General features: G+C 47.0%; 2 protein-coding genes across 6 annotated transcripts in view; one reads left to right on the forward strand and one right to left on the reverse strand.

Annotated features, from left to right (window-relative positions):
• The window catches only part of LOC149453185 (uncharacterized), a 199,431-nt gene that overhangs the window by 83,363 nt on the left and 90,830 nt on the right, over window positions 1-25,238 (forward strand). The window lies entirely within an intron of this gene.
• Window positions 956-24,003, reverse strand: LOC149453194 (uncharacterized). 3 transcript variants are annotated; one of them, XM_089688247.1, is made up of 7 exons: window positions 14,799-15,601; window positions 13,253-13,372; window positions 12,971-13,141; window positions 12,681-12,884; window positions 11,079-11,267; window positions 10,869-10,992; window positions 956-9,209 (listed from the first exon to the last, which is right to left on the reverse strand). In XM_089688247.1, exons 2-7 carry the CDS (start codon window positions 13,331-13,333, stop codon window positions 7,381-7,383), a joined length of 2,598 nt encoding a protein of 865 aa, XP_089544373.1. In that variant the 5' UTR covers window positions 13,334-13,372; window positions 14,799-15,601; the 3' UTR covers window positions 956-7,380. The 3 variants fall into 3 exon arrangements, with proteins under 3 accessions (XP_089544373.1, XP_089544375.1, XP_089544374.1); XM_089688249.1 differs by lacking the exons at window positions 10,869-10,992; window positions 11,079-11,267; window positions 12,681-12,884; ... (1 more) ...; window positions 13,253-13,372; window positions 14,799-15,601 and adding exons at window positions 21,150-22,181; window positions 22,650-22,791; window positions 22,899-23,098; window positions 23,213-23,465; window positions 23,927-24,003 and having other exon boundaries at window positions 956-8,978; XM_089688248.1 differs by lacking the exon at window positions 14,799-15,601 and having other exon boundaries at window positions 13,253-13,330.

The following is a 25,238-nucleotide window of genomic DNA, read 5'->3' on the forward strand; positions in this document are numbered from 1 at the left end:
GGCTTCTGGATAAACTTCTGAGGTGCTTTGGACATCCTGTCCACCTGCTGAAAAATACTAAATATTTTTAATGTTTAGCAGTCAGGAATCGTGTACATTGGCCTTCTAGTCAAGAAATACACAACGTTCTGCCATGGATTTGGAAGCATTCAGGACATGTTGGGAATAAGATGTTATACTGGAGAATGGAGATGGACATTTCATATATTGTCCAGTATCTCCTCCTCATTTGTTGGGAACGTGACGTTATATTGAGGAATGGAGATGGACCTTTCATATGGTGTCCAGTATCTCCTCCTCATTTGTTGGGAATGTGACGTTATATTGAGGAACGGAGATAGACCTTTCATATGGTGTCCAGTATCTCCTCCTCATTTGTTGGGAACGTGACGTTATATTGAGGAATGGACCTTTCATATAGTGTACAGTACCTCCTCCTCATTTGTTGGGAACATGACGTTATATTGGGGAATGGAGGTGGGCCTTTCATATGGTGTACAGTATCTCCTCATTTGTTCCCTTGGACAGTTGGATAAATGGTTCTATATTTAGGATGTATCCGGTCTATAAACCAGGGGCTCTGGGTGTACAGTTGGATAAATGGGTCTATAAACCAGAGGCTCTGGATGGACAGATGGATAAATGGTTGTATATTTAGGACGTAGCTGGTCTATAAACCAGATGCTCTGGATGGACAGTTGGATAAATGGTTCTATATTTAGGATGTATCCGGTCTATAAACCAGAGGCTCTGGATGGACGGTTGGATAAATGTCTCTATGTTTAGGATGCATCTGGTCTATAAACCAGAGGCTCTGGATGGACGGTTGGATAAATGGCTCTATATTTAGAAGGTATCTGTAAACCATAAAAGACATTACCTGGGTCCTGGCACAATCCTTTTTTGAAATAGGAATACAATATGATTTGTATTTACTTGCACAGACAAAAAAGGGTTAATGTGACTATCTGTATTTGAAAGATTAGAACTGCTAACAAAACAGGTTGGCCCAGAGGAATGAGGTTGAACTCTTCCCGAAAACACATTGACATGGAAGCTGACCGCGTGAATCCTTTGATATGATGCATGCATGGCCAATACTCTGCAGAGGCCTAATGTCTTGGAGCTTCACTACACACCAGTCTGGACCAGTACGATGGATGTGGTGGAGCATTGGCTTGGAATTAATCCTAAGGATTCCATGAGTCCATTTTTTTTTTCAGTGGAGGAAAAATTGGGATGGACATGGATATTACAAAGGTGGCATCTGTACCATTCTGATCTGCTGCTGAGACTGAATGGACAAAGCCTGTGTGAAAGAAGCCTAATATGAAAAATATAAACTCTTTGTGTTCTTAGAATTCTAAGTCCTCTCTGGGTCCTTGAGTTTAGAACACGGGTGTCAAACTGGTGGCCCTCCAGTTGTTTCCAAACTACATGTCCCATGAGGCATTGCAAGATTGACATTTACAAGCATGACTCCCAAAGGTAGAGGCATGATGAGACCTGTAGTTTGGCAACAAGTGGAGGGCCACCAGTTTGACACCCTTGCATCTAGCACATCGTAATTCCTGGTATCTTTGCTATAGAACGAGGAATACTCTTGTTCCCACTGGCTCCATCCCACATATGAAGGCTATGGAGGGTGATTTGATCTTCCCTCTCTGCCGCCAGTACTACGAGATGAATATTTGACCACTCTTGTCCTCCTGGTAGTTTCACAACAGCTGGAGGGCCGCCAGTTTGACGGCCCTGGTCTAGAGGCTTTGTAGAGCTTGGGGTGACAATAAGACTCCATTTCTAGGTCCTTGTGGACCTTAGGGGTTACGTTACTATAGAAAAGTAGGAAATGGAAGGTTGTTATTATCATTGATTGTTTTGTTAATAATAATTTAATATGTATTCACAACCGGACACATTGTAGGTCAAACACAGTTTTTCACAAAAGTGTATTTTAGTATGTATTATGCAGATCATGCCAATATTATATCTGTTCATAAGATCCGGCAATGTAACTTGTTGGCAGGATTTCTAGTTGTTAGTATAGGGAATCTCTGTCTGGACTGCATGCATTGTATGATCCCTTCCAACAGAACATACACTATATTGCCCGAAGTATTGGCCCTGCCCTCCCAATCATGTGATTCAGGTGTTCCAATCCCCTCCATATCATGTGATTCAGGTGTTCCAATCACCTGCATGGACACAGGTGTATACAATCAAGCCCCTAGGCATGCAGACTGCTTCTACAAACATTGGTGAAAGAATGGGTCGCTCTCAGGAGCTCAGTGACTCCAAGCGTGGCTCCGTGATAGGTGGCCACCTGTGCAATAAGTCCATCCATGACATTTCCTGGCTACTAAATATTCCACGCTCAACTGTTAGTGGGATTATAACAAAGTGGGAACAACAGCAACTCAGCCACCAAGTGGTAGGCCACGTCACATGACAGAGCGGGGTCAGCGCATGCTGAAGCGCACAGTGCGCAGAAGTCACCAACTGTCTGCAGAGTCAATAGCTAAAGACCTCCAAACTTGGTGTGGCCTTCAGATGAGCCCAACAACAGTGTGTAGAGAGCTTCATGGAATGGGTTTCCATGGCCGAGCAGCTGCATCCAAGCCTTCCATCACCAAGTGCAATGCAAAGCGTCGGATGCCGTGGTGTAAAGCACGCCGCCACTGGACTCTAGAGCAGAGGAGACGTGTTCTCTGGAGTGACCGATCATGCTTCTCTGTCTGGCAATCTGATGGATGTGTCTGGGTTTGGCAGTGGCCAGGAGAATGGTACTTGCCTGGCTGCATTGTGCCAAGTGTAAAGTTTGGTGGAGGGGGGATTATGGTGTGGGGTTATTTTTCAGGGGTTGGACATTTTGGACAATTTCATGCCCCCAACTTTGTGGGAAGAATTTGAAGATGGCCCCTTCCTGTTCCAACATGACTGCGCACCAGTGCACAAAGCAAAGTCCATAAAGACATGGAGGAGCCAGTTTAGGGTGGAGGAACTTGACTGGCCTGCACAGAGTCCTGACCTCAACCCCATAGAACACCTTTGGGATCAATTAGGGCCGAGACTGCGAGCCAGCCTCCTCTCCCAACATCAGTGCCTGACCTGACAAATGTGTTTCTGGAAGAATGGTCCAACCTTCCCATAGACACCCTCCTAAACCTTGTGGACGGCCTTCCCAGAAGAGTTGAAGCTGTTATAGCTGCAAAGAGCGGGACCAACTCAATATTGAACCCTACGGACTAAGACTGAAGGGCCATTAAAGGTCATGTGTGTGGAAAGGGCGGGGCCAACTCAATATTGAACCCTATGGACTAAGACTGGGAGGCCATTACTTGGGGCAATATAGTGTATATAGGGGGGGGCAGGGACAATACTTGGGGCAATATAGTGTATATACAATGGGGGAGGCAGGGACAATACTTGGGGCAATATAGTGTATATATACGGGGAAGGGGGGCAGGGACAATACTTGGGGCAATATAGTGTATATACGGTGGGGGGGGGGGCAGGGACAATACTTGGGGCAATATAGTGTATATATACGGGGGGGCAGGGACAATACTTGGGGCAATATAGTGTATATGGGGGGGGGGCACGGACAATACTTGGGGCAATATAGTGTATATACGGGGGGGGGGGGGGGGGCAGGGACAATACTTGGGGCAATATAGTGTATACCTTACGATATCAAAATCATTCTAAATAGAAGCGCTTGGGTGATCTGGGTGAATACAGAGTGTTATTACAATTTCTACATAAAGTTGCGATATTCATGTATTGGCAGTAAAATCCCACAGCCAGCATGGCGGTCCTAGGCACTCCACATTTCGGGTGTCGCTTCCCCAGGATTGGTATGGTGGTCCATCAATCATCAGGATTGCCAACGTGTTGCCCACCTTCGCTTCTCATCTGATGTCCACTGATTGCTTACAGGACCCCCCCCGGAGAATTTGAGGCCTGTGGGGCTAGAAACGTTCCCTGGTATCCTTGGATCTGTTGAGTTCCCATTTGTGCGTACTTGCTGCTGTCATTGTGAGGGGCAGGACAAGGGGTGGGCAGGAGGGGTGGCTGCACTTGACACAGAGGGGATTTTGGGGGGTTGTTCTAGAAGGGGGAGATATAGACAGGCGGACTTATACTAGGAGGGGGGATTTGTGTTAGGAAGGGGGATTTATGCTTGTAGGGATATTTAGGGTGATTTGTGCTAGGAGGGAAAATTGTATGGAGGGGGGGGGATCAGTGCTAAAAGAGGAGATTTAGGGTGGGATTTGTGCTGGGAGAGGGGGATGTGAGGGGGATGAGAATTTATGCTCAGAGGGGAAATTTGAGGGGTAGAGGATTTGTGCTAGAAGGGGGGATTTGGAGGGGGGATTTGTAAAGAGGGGTGGGGGAAGGGAATTAATGCTAGTAAGGATGATTTGGGGGATTTGTGCCAGGAGGGAATTTTTTTTTTTGGTGGGAGGTTAGTGCTAGGAGAGGAGATTTAGGGGGGATTTGTGCTGGGAGAGGGGAATGTGAGGGGGGGGATGAGAATTTAAGCTCAGAGAGGAAATTTGTGCTAGGAGGGTGGATTTGTGTTAGAAAAAGGGGAGTGGAGATTTGTGCTGGTAGGGATAATTGGGGGGATTTGTGCCAGGAGGGAATTTTTTTTGGGTGGGAGGTTAGTGCCAGGAGAGGGGATTTTGGGGGGGATTTGTGCTGGGAGAGGGGGTGAGAATTTATGCTCACAGGGGAAATTTGAGAAATTTGTATTAGGACAGTGGATTTGTGTTAGGAAGGGGGATGGGATTTATGCTAGTATGATAATTAGGGGGATTTGCGATAGGACATTTTTTTTTGGGGGGGGGGGGGGAGATTAGTGCTAGGAGAGGAGATTTAGGTGGGGAATTGTGCTGGGAAGGGGAAATGTGGAGGGGGATGCAAACTTATGCTCAGAGGGGAAATTTGTACTAGGACAGTAGATTTGTTTTAGGAAGGGTGATGGTGGAGGGGGGATTTGTGCTAGTAAGGAATAATTGGGGGAATTTGTGCCAGGAGGGAATTTTTTTTTTTTGGGGGGGGTGATTAGTACTATGACAGGGTATTTAGGGGGAATTGTGCTGGGAGAGGGAAATGTGAGGGGGAGGGGTGAGAATTTATGCTCAGAGGGGAAATTTGAGGGGTAGAGAATTTGTGCTAGAAGGGGGGATTTGTGTTAGGCAGGGGGATGGGAAGGATTTGTGCTAGTAGGGATGATTGGGGGGATTAATTCCTGGAGGGAACATTTGGGGTGGGACAGGGGGGAAGATTAGTGCTAGGAGAGGAGATTGCGGGGGATTTGCGCTGGAAGGGGGGATTTGGGAAGGGAGAGGATTTGAACTGGGAGGGGGGAATTTTTATTTTGGGGAGAATTTTGGGGGGGGAGAGGGGATGACTTTGGCTCGGCACTGCCCTACCCCTACCGGATTTTTGTTTTCTATGGTGGAGGATGGAAGATGAGGGCCAATCCAAGGTTGGGGTGAAGAGCCCGGAACGGTGGTCAGCAGATCTCACCACTTGTGGGGCAGAAGAATCTGGCTGGTGACTCCACCCCGGTACGCCACTCACGGGAAATCGCTCCATTACTGGAAAGTCTTGCTTATAAGTAGCGATGGGCTTGATGTTCGAGTTGAACGTTAGCTGGCCGTTCGTGTGTTCAGCGAACGGTAAGCTGTTCACCACAGGTCAGGTGCAATGCTTTGACCAATCACAGCACAATTGGGCGGAGCCAGCGGCGATGTCACCGCTAGCTGCGTCCAATTGTTTACACCTGAAATGTCAGCGGCGGGTGCGGATGAGTCAGCGGGCTGTTTTTTTGGGGGTTTTTTTGACTTTCGGGGAGTTGCTGCCGTTGCGACAACGTGGAAACCCTGATAGACGATCGATTACGACGGAGCCATTTTTTCGGCTTTTTTTTTATAAATACTGTTGTGTTTTAATTCACATTTGACATTTTTTGTTGAATGGGTAGCAGTACTATGTACCCCATACTCATTCACAAGGGAGGGGGCCAGGAAATGGGGGCCCCATTGTTTCTAGATTTCAACAGTTCACCCCCAGCAAACCCCCACAACCACAGCCCAGGGTTGTGGGGAAGAGGCCTTTGCCCTAGGGGGACGGGGGGGGATAGGTTATGACTAAGCCGAAACGCGTCAACCTTCTGTACCTGTGATGTCTTTACTGTGGTTGAATAAATAAAAACGAAGATTTTAGAACAGTGGCGGTAGTGCGGATCAATTTAATTAATTCTACCCAAAAGCACCCCCCCATGTTGAGGGCATGTGGCCTGGTACAGTTCTGGGGGGGGGGGGGGCTCACTTATCCCCCCTCCTTTCCTGGCCTGCCAGGTTTGTGCTTGCATCAAAGTTCTTCGGCTACAACGTGGATGTCCAGTTCTGGGAGGGCGGCATATGACATCCTCCCACAACGCACCCTCCTGCGCGCCCCCAGCGGCACGCACCCGCCGCTCTCCGCTGATCACATGATGAGGAAAAAGGCCAATCACAGTGGCTTTTTACAATGTATGTCCAATAGCAGATCACCGAGTAAATGCAGTTGCCTCACCCTGTCACAGCGTGCGCAAAGTACTGCTGATAACTGACAACTGTCACAGAGCAGATCGGCACTGACTATCAGGACACTGATGATCAATGCACAGCAGTGCCTCCCATTAGTGCCACCCAGCAGTGCTGTCCATCAGTGCTGCCTATCAGTGTAGCATCATCAGTGCCTTCTCATCAATGCCACCTATCAGTGCCTGTTAGTGCTGCCTATCTGTGCCACCTCCTCAGTGCCCATCAGTGCTGCCTATCCGTGCCACCTCAGTGCCCATCAGTGCTGCCTATCAGTGCCCGTTAGTGCTGCCTATCTGTGCCACCTCAGTGCCCATCAGTACTGCCTATCAGTGCAGCCTCATCAGCGCACATCAGTGAAGGAGAAAAATTACCTGTTTGCAAAATTTTATAATAGAAACAAAGAAAAACTTTTTTTTTTTCAAAATTTTTGCTCTTTTTTTGTTTATAGCGCAGAAAATAAACCCCTCCCCCCAGTGACGATTAAATACCCACCCAGGGGGTGGAAGTGCCCGGTAGGCGAGGGGTTAAAAACTTCACTTTTTGGGGGTTTTGTTGTCCCTTAGGGCGACCCACAAAGCCCCACACTCCTTTTATGGCCAATAACTTCACAATAGGCTCTTTTGAATTTACAGTCCCATAGACTCGCATGGAGTTGGAAGTTCGCGGTCGAACGTTCATTAAATTTGAATGTTCGACCATGAACCGAACATGGGGGGGGGTTCGATCCATCACTACTTATAAGCCTAGTCCTTTCTCACTTTCCCGGTAGGTGTCAGCGGGATCAGCAGCCATGCTTACTCCGATGTCGAACTAGACTTTGTTTCAGAGTAAAACATTTCCCGCACTCGGAACACGAATAGGGTCGCCCATCGGTGTGAACTGTCTGGTGTGCGAGAAGTTTTTCCTTCTGGCTGAAACGTTTCCTGCACTTCGAGCATGGGAAGGGATGCTCGCCCGTGTGACGTCTCTGGTGAATGGTGAGGTTTCCTTTCTGAGTAAAACATTTCCCGCACTCTAAACAAGGAAACGGGCGCTCACCTGTGTGAACGATCTGGTGTTGAGCGAGGGCTGCTTTCATAATGAAACCTTTTCCGCACTCTGAGCACTGGAAAGGACGCTCGCTCATGTGCTTTCTCCGATGTACATGAAGTGCTTTTTTCCCAGTGAAACGTTTCCCGCACTCTGAACACGAATACGGACGCTCACCCGTATGGATTCTCTGGTGTGTAAGAAGTATTGCTTTCTCTGCAAAACATTTCCCACACTCCGAACATGAAAAAGGACGCTCGCCTGTGTGGCTTCTCTGGTGTATAAGGAGGCTACTTTTCTGAATGAAACATTTCCTGCACTCTGAACATGAAAAAGGTCGCTCGCCCGTGTGAATTTTCTGATGCAAGCTGAGTTTTTTTTTCTCGGTGAAACATTTCCCGCACTCTGAGCACAGATAAGGGCGCTCGCCTGTGTGAGTTCTCTGGTGCTTAAGAAGGCTGATTTTTCCAGGGAATCCTTTACCGCACTCCGAACATGAAAAACGATATTCACCCGTGTGAATTCTCTGGTGTGCGAGAAGTACGCTATTGTGAAGAAAACATTTCCCGCACTCAGAGCAGGAAAAAGGACGCTCACCCACATGACTCTTCTGGTGTCTCATAAGGTCTGCTTTGTGAACGAATGATTTCCCACATTCCACACACGAAAAAGGACGTTCGCCCGTGTGATTTTTTTGGTGTAAAAAAAGTTTCCTCTTATCAGCAAAACATTTCCCGCACTCTGAACAGGAGAAAGGAAGCACACCCATGTGAATTCTCTGATGCGAATGAAAGTGTCCTTTCTGGCTGAAACATTTCCCGCACTCTGAACATGAAAATGGACGTTCGCCTGTGTGAATTTTCTGGTGTAAACGTAGCGCTCCTGTCTGAGTGAAACCTTTCCCGCACTCTGAGCATGAAAAAGGGCGCTCACCCGTGTGGACTCTCTGGTGCGCGACAAGTGATCCTTTCAAGGCAAAACATTTCCCGCACTCTGAACACGAGAAAGGACGCTCCCCTGTGTGAACCCTCTGGTGTTCAAGAAGTTTTCCTTTCTTGGAGAAACCCTTTCCGCACTCTGAACATGAGTAAGGATGCTCACCCGTGTGCATGATCTGGTGTCTCTGAAGGTCGACTTTCTGAATGTACGATTTGCCGCATTTTGAACATGAGAAAGGACGCTCGCCTGTGTGAATTCTCTGGTGGTTTAGAAAGTGTCCTTTCTGAACGAAAGATTTCCCGCACTCTGAACACGAATACGAACGCTTACTCTGGTGATATTTCTCATGTTTAAGAAGCGCTTTGTTGTTGGTGAAAGCTTTCCCGCACGTCGAACATGACATTGAACTTTCTTCTGTGCGAACTCCTTCATTAATCAAAGAAGGTTTCTTAGGATTTAATGGATCCGTGGATCTATCTGAAGTGTGAGATCTCCGAGGAACTTCTGGAGTAACAGTCTGTGATTGGACAGAAGATTCCTCGGGATTAGAGGAGTCCATTGATCTCCTCACCTGCGAAGGTCTGTGATGTCCATCTCTGGATTTTATTTCAGGAGGATTTTTTTCATCTTCTACTTTATATTCTGAAAAAATAAAAATGTTTGTTATTCAACAAGATGTTCAAGAAATCATGTCCATCTGTGAGAAATCCGTTATTAAACCAATGTCATAAAAATGGTGGATTCATACCTGATGTTAGAGCCCTCAAGTTCTCACAGAGTTATGGAAATAGGAACAGAGATGGACCTTTCATATGGTGTCCAGCATCTCCTCCTCATTTGTTGGGGACGTGTTGTTATATTGAGGAATGGAGATGGACCTTTCATATGGTGTCCAGCATCTCCTCCTCATTTGTTGGGGACGTGACGTTATATTGAGGAATGGAGATGGACCTTTCATATGGTGTCCAGCATCTCCTCCTCATTTGTTGGGGACGTGACGTTATATTGAGGAATGGAGATGGACCTTTCATATGGTGTCCAGCATCTCCTCCTCATTTGTTGGGGACGTGACGTTATATTGAGGAATTGAGATGGACCTTTCATATGGTGTCCAGCATCTCCTCCTCATTTGTTGGGAACGTGACGTTATATTGAGGAATGGAGATGGACCTTTCATATGGTGTCCAGCATCTCCTCCTCATTTGTTGGGGACGTGACGTTATATTGAGGAATTGAGATGGACCTTTCATATGGTGTCCAGCATCTCCTCCTCATTTGTTGGGAACGTGACGTTATATTGAGGAATGGAGATGGACCTTTCATATGGTGTCCAGCATCTCCTCCTCATTTGTTGGGAACGTGACGTTATATTGAGGAAAGGAGATGGACCTTTCATATGGTGTCCAGCATCTCCTCCTCATTTGTTGGGAACGTGACGTTATATTGAGGAATGGAGATGGACCTTTCATATGGTGTCCAGCATCTCCTCCTCATTTGTTGGGAACGTGACGTTATATTGAGGAATGGAGATGGACCTTTCATATGGTGTCCAGCATCTCCTCCTCATTTGTTGGGGACGTGACGTTATATTGAGGAATGGAGATGGACCTTCCATACGGTGTCCAGTATCTCCTCCTCATTTGTTGGGGACGTGACGTTATATTGAGGAATGGAGATGGACCTTTCATATGGTGTCCAGCATCTCCTCCTCATTTGTTGGGAACGTGACGTTATATTGAGGAATGGAGATGGACCTTTCATATGGTGTCCAGCATCTCCTCCTCATTTGTTGGGAACGTGACGTTATATTGAGGAATGGAGATGGACCTTCCATACGGTGTCCAGTATCTCCTCATTTGTTGGGATGTGACGTTATATTGAGGAATTGAGATGGACCTTTCATATGGTGTCCAGTATCTCCTCCTCATTTGTTGGGGACATGACGTTATATTGAGGAAGGTTGATGGAATTTCATGTGGTGTCCAGTATCTCCTCATTTGTTGGGGACGTGACGTTATATTGGACTTTTGGTTGATGGACCTTTCGTATGTACAATACTTCCTTCTCAATAGTGGGTGGTGGTGTAGCTATCTGGATGATGTTCTTACTGTCAGTAAATAAGGTTTCCTATTCTATTCTCTTACAAGGAATATAAAGTTCTTTATCTTTAACCTTCAAATACAGAGTTCTTTGTTGTAACAGCTACGAAAATTACATTGTTTCTATGTGTTTATCAGATGATGGGGGATCTAGGTGGATCCTCCGTACTGCTCTCTCATTTACAATAAAGTCTCCTCTTACCCGGTGATGTGAGGGGCGGCTGATTGTCCATCATGACATCCTTGTAGAGGTCCTTGTGTCCTTCTAAATACTCCCACTCCTCCATGGAGAAATAGACAGTGACACCCTGACACCTTATAGGAACCTGACACACACAATGATACAGTCACCATCCAGACACATCCCTTGTCTGTTACTGGAGAATGTCCCAGAATTCCCAGCACCGCTCACCTCTCCTGTCAGCAGCTCCATCATCTTCTTGGTAAGGTTCAGAACTCCTTCCTTGTTTCTCTGAAGAGTAAGGAAGGTAGGTGATGGTACCATAATGGGGCACTGTGTTTCTCCTAGTCTTGTGGACAAGCGTTGACTTCTCCTTCCTCTACTATTCTCAACAGATGTCTTCATAACTACAGCACAGTCCTGAGTATACAGTAATAAATATAATAGCATTAGAATAGTTTTAACCTCTTGCCGACCGCGCATAGCCGAAAGACGGCTTCACCGCGGCCGGCCAGTTCTGAGTGGACGTCATATGACGTCCTCCCAGAACGCGCTCTCCTGCGCGCCCCAGGGGGCGCGCACCCGGCGATCTCCGTGATCGCTGTGTCCTACGGACACAGCCGATCACGTGATGTGGTGAAAGGCCGATCCCACCGGCCTTTTACCATGTGATCAGCGGTGTCCAATGACACGCTGATCACAGGGAAATGCAAGTGCCGGTTCTCGGCTGCACTTTCCTCACGCTGTCAGATCGTGAGGAAAGTACTGCCGAGAACCGGCAGTTGTCAGAGCGGGGATCGGCACCGATCATCAGGGCACTGATGATCAGTGCCCTGATGATCGGTGCCCAGCAGTGACCCCCGCAAGTTCCGATCAGCAGTGCGCCCACTAGCCCCGCCCACCCATTCCCAGCAGTGCCCCCACCTGTGCCCAGCAGTGCCCCCACCTGTGCCCAGCAGTGCACCCACATGTGCCACTCTGCAGTGCCACCTACCTGTGCCCAGAAGTGCAACCTACATGTGCCCAGCAGTGCCACCCACCTGTGCCCACCCACCTGTGCCCACCAGTGCCACCCACCTGTGCCCACCAGTGCCACCCACCTGTGCCCACCCACCAGTGCTGTCCACCAGTGCCACCCACCAGTGCAGCCCAGCAGTGCTGCCAGTCAGTGCCACCAGTCAGTGCCCAGGGGTTGTGCCAGTCAGTGCCGCCAGTCAGTGCCCAGAAGTGATGCCAGTCAGTGCCGTCTATCAGTACCCATCATCAGTGTCACCTATCAGTGCCGCCTATCAGTGCTGCATATCAGTGCCGCCTATCCGTGACCCCTAATTAGTGCTGTCTATCAGTGCCGCCTATCCGTGCCACCTCATTAGTACTGCCTATCAGTGCCCTTTAGTGCTGCCTATCAGTGCCCATCAGTGCCGCCTATCAGTGCCCATCAGTGCCGCCTCATCAACGCAAATCAGTGAAGGAGAAAAAATACCTGTTTGAAAAATTTTATAAAAGAAACAAATAAACTTTTTTTTTTTTTTCAAATTTTTTGCACTTTTTTTAATTTATAGCGCAAAAAGTAAAGCGCCCAGTGGCGATTAAATACCACCAAAAGAAAGCTCTATTTGTGAGAAAAAAATGATCAAAATTTCATATGGGTACAATGTTGCATGACTGCGCAATTGTCAATCAAAGTGCGGCAGCGCTGAAAGCTGAAAATTGGCATGGTAAGGAAGGGGGTATAAGTGCCCGGTAGGCAAGTGGGTAACCTCCACTATGAGGTTTGGGTTTTATTACTAAAGATAAATGTGGTGTCTGTGATCCTCCCAGAATCCTCCTCACCTCTCCAGTAAGCAGACAGATGATATCCAGAGTGTGATTCACTAGCGTCCCATTCGAGAGAGAATTCTCTTTTCCCATTTTAACAAGATCGAGAAGGTTCTGATTGTCCATCATGACGTCCTTGTAGAGGTCCTTGTGTCCTTCTAAATACTCCCACTCCTCCATGGAGAAATAGACAGTGACACCCTGACACCTTATAGGAACCTGACACACACAATGATACAGTCACCATCCAGACACATCCCTTGTCTGTTACTGGAGAATATCCCAGAATTCCCGGCACTGCTCACCTCTCCTGTCAGCAGCTCCATCATCTTCTGGGTGACTTCTAGAATCTTCTTGGCACTGGTTCCCTCTCTTGTCAGGCAGGGAAGTGTAGGCACTGTGATGGGTGACGTTCCATGAAGACCACTGTTGGGTGTTATTGGTTCACCAGATATTTTTTTCACTACTTTATAATCCTGTGTAAAGAAAGAAAGTAACAGACTTCCCAGAATCCTCCTCACCTCTCCGGTCACGTCTGGGGTTTATTAATAGAGTGATGTCATGTGACCTCTCAGAATCCTCCTCACCTCTCCGGTCAGCAGGTAGATGATTTCCAGGGTGAAGTTTAACATCTTCTCAGTCATGTGACTCTGGCCCCCATCCATCATTCATGAGGTTGTCATGTGATCTATACAGAACTTACCTCTCTGTAGACAGGAAAAAAAGAGAATTATCTGGAGTGAGATGAATAATAATATCTACCCAGAGTTCCTCCATAATTCTGACACAATATATATTTAGGACGTATCTGGTCTATAAACCAGAGGCTCTGGATGGACGGTTGGATAAATGGCTCTATATTTAGGACTTATCCGGTCTATAAACCAGAGGCTCTGGATGGACGGTTGGATAAATGGCTCTAGATTTAGGATGTATCCGGTCTATAAACCAGAGGCTCTGGATGGACGGTTGGATAAATGGTTCTATATTTAGGACGTATCCGGTCTATAAACCAGAGGCTCTGGATGGACGGTTGGATAAATGGTTCTATATTTAGGACGTATCCGGTCTATAAACCAGAGGCTCCGGATGGACGGTTGGATAAATGGTTCTATATTTAGGACGTATCCGGTCTATAAACCAGAGGATCCGGGTGGACGGTTGGCTAAATGGTTCTATATTTAGGACGTATCCGGTCTATAAACCAGAGGCTCCGGATGGACGGTTGGATAAATGGTTCTATATTTAGGACGTATCCGGTCTATAATCCAGAGGCTCTGGATGGACGGTTGGATAAATGGTTCTATATTTAGGACGTATCCGGTCCATAAACCAGAGGATCCGGGTGGACGGTTGGCTAAATGGTTCTATATTTAGGATGTATCCGGTCTATAAACCAGAGGTTCTGGATGGACGGTTGGATAAATGGTTCTATATTTAGGACGTATATGGTCTATAAAGCAGAGGCTCTGGATGGACGGTTGGATAAATGGTTCTATATTTAGGACGTATCCGGTCTATAAACCAGAGGCTCTGGATGGACGGTTGGATAAATGGTTCTATATTTAGGATGTATCCGGTCTGTAAACCAGAGGCTCTGGATGGACGGTTGGATAAATGGTTCTATATTTAGGACGTATCCGGTCTATAAACCAGAGGCTCTGGATGGACGGTTGGATAAATGGTTCTATATTTAGGATGTATCCGGTCTATAAACCAGAGGCTCTGGATCAGGGGCGGACTGACAACTCATGGGGCCCCCAGGCAGTAAAGGATCATGGGGCCCCTGTGCCCTTGCCCAAACTCAAAAAAACCTATGAAAAAGGTACCAGGGGCATCTCATGGGGCCCCCTACTGACCTCAGGCCCTCAGGCAGTGCCCGAGTTTCCAAATGGTCAGTCCGCCCCTGCTCTGGATGGACAGTTGGATAAATGGTTCTATATTTAGGGTGTATCTGATTTATCAACCATAAAGACGTCACAATGACTATGGAGGAAGAGGACGGACATGACGATGGAGGAAGAGGACGGACATGACGATGGAGGAAGAGGATGGACATGACGATGGAGGAAGAGGACGGACATGATGGGGGGGAGGGTTACTGGGTGTAAATATAAAATCAGATCTTATTACCTCCTCTGCTGCCAGTTCCAGCAATGTCTCCTCTCTACTTCCTCCCGACTCCCCTCTCACCCGGATCTGTTCTTACCCTACCTCGGTTCCTGTCAATGCCTTACATCACTTCCTGTTTTGCTCTAGTATGACTCCTTGTGCGTTCCATTGACAGTCAATGAGATCACCTCCCTTAGTAGAGTGTATATCTTCAGCTCACGTTTGACCAGCATTTCTTGGAGAACCCTCCTGTGTTGTTGATTTCAGCAAGGCATATGTTACGGCTCCACAGAATGATTTCATGAGGAAGTTGTACAGTCCAGGACCTAACCCTTGGGTGGTTGAGTTAATACGCAGTTGGCCAAAGTCTAGATGTCAAAGTGTGGTTGTATATGGGGTTCATTCAGAAGGGACGCCAGTCCCTGTCGGTGTACCCCAAGGTTCTGTACTCGGTCCTGTTCTATTTAATCTACAGTATATGTAAGTGATATAACTAAAGGGTTGTTGGGTAAGGGGATGTCTCTTTGCTGATGACACAAAGGTGTGCAATAGGGTTGATATCCCTGGAGGTGTCTGAACATGGAACATGATTTGGCATTGCTGGAAGATTGGTCAAAGCAGTGGAAACTTCAGTTCAATGTTTCTAAATGTAAAATAATGCACTTAGGGAAAAATAATTCAACATTGGGGGTACGGTGTTGGCCAGAACTACAAAGGAAAATGATTTGGGGTGCTTTTGTCAGATGATTGCAAAATGAGCAAACAGTGTGGCCAGACAGTTGGAAAAGTAAATTCTAGGATGTATTGCTAAAGGGGTCACCGGCAGGAGGTCCTGATTCCTCTATATAGATCTATCACTAGAGGGGTCACCGGCAGGAGGAAGGAGGTCCCGATTCCTATATATAGATCTTTATATCACTAGAGGGGTCACCGGCAGGAGGAAGGAGGTCCTGATTCCTCTATATAGATCTTTATATCACTAGAGGGGTCACCGGCAGGAGGAAGGAGGTCCTGATTCCTCTATATATAGATCTATCACTAGAGGGGTCACCGGCGGGAGGAAGGAGGTCCCGATTCCTATATATAGATCTTTATATCGCTAGAGAGGTCACCGGCAGGAGGAAGTAGGTCCCGATTCCTATATATAGATCTTTATATCGCTAGAGGGGTCACCGGCTGGAGGAAGGAGGTCCTGGATCCTAAATATAGATCTTTATATCACTAGAGGGGTCACCGGCAGGAGGAAGGAGATCCTGATTCCACTATATAGATCTTCATATCACTAGAGGGGTCACGTGCAGGAGGAAGGAGGTCCCGATTCCTCTATATAGATCTTTATATCACTAGAGGGGTCACCGACAGGAGGAAGGAGGTCCCGATTCCTCTATATAGACCTTTATATCACTAGAGGGGTCACCGGCAGGAGGAAGGAGGTCCCGATTCCTCTATATAGATCTTTATATCACTAGAGGGGTCACGTGCAGGAGGAAGCGGTCCTGATTCCTCTATTTAGATCTTTATATCAGTAGAGAGGTCACCGGCAGCAGAAAGGAGGTCCTGATTCCTCTATATTTCTGGAGTGCTCACTTACACAAAATTACTGAGAAGATGGAACGAGTTCATATACCAGCAACAAAAATGGTGAAAGCTCTGAGGGATAGAACATAGAAGAAACTTAAGAAGAAAGAAGAGAAAGGGAAGACATGACTGAAACCATTAAATACATCAAGGGGGTGTATAAGGTTCAGGAGGGCGGGATTTTCAATATGTAGTTAAGATCAAGAACACGGGAAGATGAACTTGAACTTTAGAACTTCAGAAGATGTCAGAACTATGAGGCAGACGCAATGGACCACAAGGTCTCTTTCTTCTGTCGTCAGTCTTCTAAGTTTCTATTCATTACTCTAGAGTTAAAAATCCAAACGGGGCATGGAGCAGTTTAGGGACCACCTATGGTTGGATGAGCTGACATTTCGCCTCAAAGTCCATCATTCTAGTTTGGTTGTGAACAGATTGGCGCCAATCACTTTTGAGTCAAAATGTAGAGTATATTTGCCACCACAAACCTGGGGAGAGAGGGTTAGGGCACAGGACACCCAGAGAACACTGCAGGAAAATCAGACATCTTTCACAGGTAAAAGGACTGTGACAGACCCAACCGGGACAGGGTCTTTTGGAGGGTGCTGAAGGCTAGCCTACTGACCATGGGCACAGGCATACAGGGGGGGGGGGCTCTATTCTTTGGGAGGTGAGTTTCTGGGAGACATTGACTTGAATCTGAAGTAAAACTACTCCAAAGGGTCCCCCAAGCACACACCTCCCAAATAATAGAGCCCCCCCAGATGCCAGGACCCATGGTCATAGGGTAGCCTGCAGTCCCCTCTAAAAGACCCTGTCCTGGTTGGGTCTGTCACAAAGACCTTTAAGTCAGACTGACATTCTGTGATCCTCAAGCATTTGGCTGTAGAGTAGGTGCAACATATACTCCATGGGTGACACATCAGACTCCCTGTGAGGTCCAAGTCAAGTTCCAGCTTCTTAGGTACTGTATCTCCTGCCAAAGTTCCTTGCTGGTGCTTCTTCCCAAGATTGGCTCCAGTCCTCCAAGGCATTGCAAGCCTAGGCCACAGACCTTGTCTCACGAACACATGGGTTCCTTCCCCCTGTAGAAGGCCTAGAACACGGTTTCTGAACCAGGGTTCCATGGAATCCTAGGGTTCCTTCAAAGGCTGCTAGGGGTTCCTTGAGCCATGAGTAATTTCTGTCTCTCTATAAGTTTCTACTGGCACCGTTGATCATTTTAGCTATCTATAAGGAGGTAATTCTTCTCAATGTCCACAAGTGTAAGGAGCAGTTTTCCTAAACTAGGGTTCCTCAAGAGGTTGGTAGGGGATTTTTGAGCAATTTCTGCCTCTTAGATAAGTTCCCACTGATGCCATCAAACTTTTTAGCTATCTGTAAGGGGGTTATCCTTTCCAATGATCACAAGTGTAAGGAGCATTCTTCCTTAACCAGACTTTCTCAAGAGGTTGGTAGGGGATCTTTGAGCAATTTCTGCCTCTCAGATAAGTTCCCACTGACACCATTGATCTTTTTAGCTATCTGTAAGGGGGTAGTTCTTCCCAATGACTACAAGTGTAGGAGCATTCTTTCCACTGACCATCACACCAATGTATCATGAGTTGTAGATACAGTCATTTTTTAGCAGGGGTTCCCTGAGACCAGAAAGTTATTTCCATGGTTCCTCTGTGTCAAAAAGGTTGAGAAAGGCTGGTCTAGAAGGACGAGTCTTTACTATACAGAAGAGGGGCCGGGTAGAGAAGAGTCACCATTTGACCTATTATAGAGACTGGTGGGGGTATCGGGAAAATGCCATGGGAGCAGCTAAGCCAAGTGAGGACTGGAAGGAGATGGGAAAATGTTTCTGAGGGTTGTTTTTTTCTGAAAAGCTGAATTTACCCCTTTAAAGAGTCATTGCTTCTTAAGGCAGGGTGGCTACATCTGTAACGGGTGATTTGTAGTATTGGGAACGTAATGAGATATTTGAAAGATGGTAGCCCATGTGGGAGAAGATCTTCAATATATATTATGAAGGCGCAGAGGCAGCGGTTCCCAATACCCAACCAATAGCCCTAGGGCCTCTTCATGTCCCCATGTCTTCATTTCCAAGGCTTGGCTTTGATCAATGCACTCCATAATTCCTAGACTCTGCTGTACTCTACAAGTCCCAGCATTCAATGCATCTGAAAGATCTCATCCCTGCCATCTCCCCATTTATTTTCTGTCCCTTCCCTAAAATTTATGTGTGTAGCACTAGCCCCTTAGGAGTCACTGACGTTTGGGTCCCCCCTATATTTCCTCTTTCAGACTTGCATTAGGAGACAGTAACCAGTCCTTGAGCTTGTTGTTTTGGAGATTTTATTAGCGGACTGAACTTGGGGGTAAGGGGTGTATGGGATGCCCAAGGGTAATGGCAACAGAGGAAAAACTCCTTAGTATCTACATTATTACCAAAAGTATTGGCCCCGCCCTCCCAATCATCTGATTCAGGTGTTCCAATCCCCTCCATATCATGTGATTCAGGTGTTCCAATTCCCTCCATATCATGTGATTCAGGTGTTCCAATCCCCTCCATATCATGTGATTCAGGTGTTCCAATCCCCTCCCAATCATGTGATTCAGGTATTCCAATCCACTCCATGGCCACAGGTGTATACAATCAAGCCCCTAGGCATGCAGACTGCTTCTACAAACATTGGTGAAAGAATGGGTCGCTCTCAGGAGCTCAGTGACTCCAAGCGTGGTCCCGTGATAGGTGGCCACCTGTGCAATAAGTCCATCCGTGACATTTCCTGGCTACTAAATATTCCACGCTCAACTGTTAGTGGGATTATAACAAAGTGGAAGCAACTGGGAAAACCAGCAACTCAGCCAAAGACCTCCAAACTTTGTGTGGCCTTCAGATGAGCCCAACAACAGTGTGTAGAGAGCTTCATGGAATGGGTTTCCATGGCCGAGCAAGCTGCATCCAAGCCTTCCATCACCAAGTGCAATGCAAAGCGTCGGATGCCATGGTGTAAAGCACTGCCACTGGACTCTAGAGTAGTGGAGACGTGTTCTCTGGAGTGACCAATCATGCTTCTCTGTCTGGCAATCTGATGGACGTGTCTGGGTTTGGTGGTGACCAGGAGAATGGTGCTTGCCTGACTGCATTGTGCCAAGTGCAAAGTTTGGTGGAGGGGGGATTATGGTGTGGGGGTGTTTTTCAGGGGTTGGCCTTGGCCCCCTAGTTCCAGTGAAGGGAACTCTTAAGGCGACATTTTGGACAATTTCATGCCCCCAACTTTGTGGGAAGAGTTTGAGGATGGCCCCTTCCTGTTTCAACATGACTGCACACCAGTGCACAAAGCAAGGTCCATAAAGACATGGAGGAGCCAGTTTGGGGTGGAGGAACTTGACTGGCCTGCACAGAGTCCTGACCTCAACCCCATAGAACACCTTTGGGATAAATTAGAAAGGGTGGGGCTAACTCAATATTGAACCCTACGAACTAAGACTGGGGGGCCATTAAAGGTTATGTGTGTGGAAAGGGCGGGGCCAACTCAATATTGAACTCTATGGACTAAGACTGGGGGGGGCCATTAATGGTCATGTGTGTGGAAAGGCAGGCGTCCCAATACTTGGGGCAATATATAGTGTATGTACAAGCCTTTACATCAAACAGTCTCTTTTGAAGGGACAGCCAGCATCTCCTGTAGTACCACCCCGGACCCCAGATGAATCTTCTCCCCATCCAACTGTACTGGGTGAATCCCTGGGCAGGGGATCCAGTGCTCCTTCCCCTTCCTGGCCAAGGGGGTTCAGGTTTACTCACTAATTCCATTCTCCTGTGTTGCTGGTGGGTCAGTGCCTGCTACCAGCGCTACTTCCTGGGCTGCTCCTTCCCTGCCACACAAGTGGTCCTCCCTCTGGAGGCCGGTGAAGTCCCAAGCTTTCCTCCTTCCAAGAACTATGCCTGTAGGTGAGCTGCTTTCCATATGGACCCCCTCCCAGGCTCCTGTTCTCCAGCCTCACTTCCCCTCCATCTTCCACCCGAACTCTCCCTTGCTGAGCAAGCTCAGGTACTCTTAAGGGCTGTCCTGGCCCCTTGCCGAGCCTCCTGTTGGGGATTGGCCAAGATCCCCTAAGAGTACAGACTAGCCTTTCCTTACCTCCGCCCACTACTTCTAGATCCTTCTCCATAGTTCTAGAGCAGGGGGAAGTCTCACAGAGCTGGTCTGCCAAGCCTCTCAGCTCCTGACCTAAATTTGCCCCACCTGGCTAATACACCCATGCTGCTACTCAGCCCTCCTTGCTGAGAAATGAAACTAGAGCTCCCCCTAGCTAACTAGGAGGGCGCTACATGTGTTAAAATAGTTATTGGTCCAGTTTGCAGACTGCATATTTCTTACATTCTGGAAATATCGGCACAGGGATGGTGGGAACCCCTCATAATGGGCACAGCGGGTGTACAGGCCCGGGAACACCGCACAGGGATGGTGGGAACCCCTCATAATGGGCACAGCGGGTGTACAGACTCGGGAACTCAGCACCGGGATGGTGGGAACCCCTCATAATGGGCACAGCGGGTGTACAGACTCGGGAACTCAGCACTTCATTTTACAATATGTAGGCAGACCGGTCAGTTGGAATAAAATTCAATAGAGGAGGGTGAAGAGGTATTTGCTCACAGGAGCTTACAATCTAAAGGGAGGAGGAAGTGATATAAGAGGTAAAAACCGTGAAAGCGGATAGAGAAAGAAAATGTTTGGTTATTAGGTGGAGAAGGATTTTTCCAAATTAAACATTTCCCGCACCCTCAACGTGGATAACGTTCTCCTGTGTGAATTTTTTGGTGTTTGTGCAGATCTCCTTTCTGAAAAAAACATTTCCTACACTCTGAACATGAATAAGGACGCTCACCCGTGTGATTTCTCTGGTGTATGAGAAAGTGTCCTTTCTGTATGAAGCGCTTTCCGCACTCTGAACACGAATAGGGACGCTCACCCGTGTGGATTCCCTGGTGTTTAGCAAGGTGTTCTTTCTGTATAAAAGCTTTCCCGCACTCTGAACATGAATAGAGACGCTCACCTGTATGACTTTTTTGGTGCTTAACAAGGCCTCCTTTGTGAGCAAAACATTTCCCGCACTCTGAGCACGAAAAGGGACGTTCACCTGTGTGACTTTTCTGGTGTGTAAGAAGTACTTTTCTTTGAGTGAAACATTTCCCACACTCTGAACATGAAAAGGGGCGTTCGCCTGTGTGAATTCTCAGATGTTTAAGAAGGTCTCCTTTCTGAATGAAACATTTCCCACACTCTGAGCATGAAAAGGGACGCTCATCCATGTGAATTCTCTGATGTCTAAGAAGGTCTCCTTTGTGAATGAAACATTTCCCGCACTCTATACATGAATAGGACCGCTCACCTGTGTGAATTCTCTGATGCTGAAGAAGGTGCTCTTTATGAGTGAAACATTTCCCGCACTCTGAACATGAATGGGGACGCTCCCCTGTGTGAATTTTTTTGTGTCTAAGAAGTGCCCAGTTTTTTGTAAAGGATTTCCCACACTCTGAACATGAGAATGAACTCTCTCCGGTGGGAACTTCTTCATGGTTTAAAGAAGATTCATTGGGAAAAGTTGGATTTATTAAAGTATCTGTATTGTTGGATCTCGGAGTCCTGGGATGGGATTTATCAGAAGATTCCTCAGGATTAGACGGATCCACTGATCTCTCCAACTGGTCATGTCTGCGATGTCTACTATCAGTGATGGGATTTACGTCCGAAGAATGTTGTGTGAAGCCTTTATCTTCTGGAGATAACATCTGGAGATGTTCCTCAGAGATATTCTGGACGTGTCTACCTATTAGAAACCATTTCAAAATAAATATAAGTATATTTCAAATTTTGCATTCAAGATTGAACTAAATAATGGAGATGGACCTTCCATACGGTGTCCAGTATCTCCTCCTCGTTTGTTGGGAACATGACGTTATATTGAGGAATGGAGATGGACCTTCCATATGGTGTCCAGTATGTCCTCCTCATTTGTTGGGAACATTGGTAAAGCTGTGAATAAGATTGATCCTTCTGATGGGGACCAGAGGATAGAGCTACTACTAATGCTGATGTCATTCTTCATTTTGAAAAAGGAAAACACAGACAGTATAAAAAAATGGAATAAAAAAATAATTGTTTTATTTCTCTTCTTGGAGAATATACTAGACATTTAATTTTTTTTCAACAGATGTAACAATTTAAAATATATACTTTACTAACAGAAATGGAATAAACTTGTGAACTGTTTCTCTATTTTGTGTTTATAACTTACTTGTGTCCATATGTAGAGAAGATTCCTCCGGTTTACTTTTCACAATCATCTCCCCCTCCTTCATAGACTGCTGATCTCCACTCATAACGATCTTTATTTCTTCATTTTTAACCTCAATTTTGATGTCTTGAAGTTCTTCACTCTAAACCACAAAGATGATAGAATACATTTGTGAAAAGGAACAAAAGATTACATAGAAGAATGTCTCTCATGGATTAGAGTTCTTTTTAAGGTTCTAGTCCCACCTACCTGATGATGGTGAGGGATGGTGTGACCTTCCTGTGTGGAATCCCGGGAATACAGAGGACGGGGACATCTCTCTGGTGGGTTCCCATGACTGGCTCCATCTACCTGATGATGGTGAGGGATGGTGTGACCTTCCTGTGTGGGATCCCGGGAATACAGAGGACGGGGACATCTCTCTGGTGGGTTCCCATGACTGGATCCATCTGTAGGAAACACACACTGACTGAATCCATTGTTTCTATGTGTTTATCAGATGATGGGGGATCTAGGTGGAGCCTCCGTACTGCTCTCTCCTTTACAATAAAGTCTCCTCTTACCCGGTGATGTGAGGGGCGGCTGATTGTCCATCATGACGTCCTTGTAGAGGTCCTTGTGTCCTTCTAAATACTCCCACTCCTCCATACGGAAACAGACATTATTCTAACACCATTTATGAAGCCGACACACAATAATACACTCTTGTACAATCTTCTTGGCACTGGTTCCCTCTGTTGTCAGGTAGTGAGGTGGAGGTACTGTAATGGGTATCAATGGATCGCCAGCTATTTTCTTCACTATTTTATATTCCTGCTTAGAAACACAGAAAGTAAAAATTGTCACTCCTGATCTCACAGAATCCTCCTCACACCCACCGAATCTACAGTTGGATAAATGGTTCTATATTTAGGACGTATCCGGTCTATAAACCAGAGGCTCTGGATGGACGGTTGGATAAATGGTTCTATATTTAGAACGTATCCGGTCTATAAACCAGAGGCTCCGGATGGACGGTTGGATAAATGGTTCTGTATTTAGAACGTATCCGGTCTATAAACCAGAGGCTCCGGATGGACGGTTGGATAAATGGCTCTATATTTAGGATGTATCCGGTCTATAAACCAGAGGCTCCGGATGGACAGTTGGATAAATGGCTCTATATTTAGGACGTATCCGGTCTATAAACCATAAAAGACATCACAGTGACGATGGAAGAAGAGGACAGATATGACAAGGGGGTTACTGGGTGTAAATATAAAATCAGATCTTATTACCTCTTCTGCTGCCACTTCCACCAATGTCTCCTCTCTACTCATCTCTTACCCGAATCTTCCTGATTTACGACTCCTCACTTCCTGTCAGTACTCTTCATCACTTCCTGTCTTGGACCAGTATGACTTCCTGGGCGTTCCATTGGCAGTCAATGAGATCTCCTCCTTCTGAACAATGGAAATCTTCAGTCGACGTTTTTCAATAGTTTTTGAGTTTGGTGCTCTCTTCTTCTTTTTGCTGGATCTCAGTGAAGCATCTGATACGGTTCTACATAATGATCTCTTGTACAGTCCAGGACCTAACCCTTGGGTGGTTGAGTGAATACACAGTTGGCCAAAGTCTAGATATCAAAGTGTGGTTATATATGGGGTTCATTTGGAGCAGGGACCGGTCACTAGTTGTGTACCCCAAGGCTCTGTACTCGGTCCTACATGTAAGTGATAGAACTTTAGGATTGGTGGGGATGGCAAATCCCTTCAAAGAGAACAATATTGGAGGTAGAATGTTGGCCAGAACTATGAAGGAAAAGATTTGGGGGTGCTGCCTAAGCAAACAGTGTGGCCAGGCAGTGGAAAAATGAATATAATTCTGGGATGTATTGCTACAGAGATCACCGGCAGGAGGAAGGAGATCCCGATTCCTCTATATAGATCTTTACATCGCTAGAGGGATCACCGGCAGGAGGAAGGAGGTCCTGATTCCTCTGTATAGATCTTTACATCGCTAGAGGGGTCACCGGCAGGAGGAAGGCGGTCCCGATTCCTCTATATAGATCTTTATATCACTAGAGGGGTCACCGGAGGGAGGAAGGAGGTCCCGATTCCTCTATATAGATCTTTATATCACTAGAGGGGTCACCGGCAGGGGGAAGGAGGTCCCGATTCCTCTATGTAGATCTTTATATCACTAGAGGGGTCACCGGTGGGAGGAAGGAGGCCCGATTATTCTATATAGATCCTTAAATCACTAGAGGGGTCACCGGCGGGAGGAAGGAGGTCCCGATTCCTCTATATCAGTGGTCGGCAAGCCGCGGCTCGCGAGCCACATGCGGCTCTTTACCCACTCTAATGCGGCTCTTCTGTGTGCCGGGCACCCGCTCCCCTCCCTCCTCTCGGTCGGCCGCTCCCCTGCCTCCTCTCGGTCGGCCGCTCCCCTGCCTCCTCTCGGTTGGCAGCCCCAAAAGTCCGCGCGGACCTTTTAATCCGGCCCGCGGATGTGGCTGTCAGGATGTGTGTAGGCGGGGCAGCGTGCCGAACGTGAGGGGAGGGGAGCTAGGCTCCTCTCACAGTCCGCCCTGAAGACCCGAACGGCGCG

The sequence above is a fragment of the Staurois parvus genome, unplaced genomic scaffold, assembly GCF_062004578.1.
Source record: "Staurois parvus isolate SC_StPar_1 unplaced genomic scaffold, SC_StPar_1.0 ptg000449l, whole genome shotgun sequence".
NCBI lineage: Eukaryota > Metazoa > Chordata > Amphibia > Anura > Ranidae > Staurois > Staurois parvus.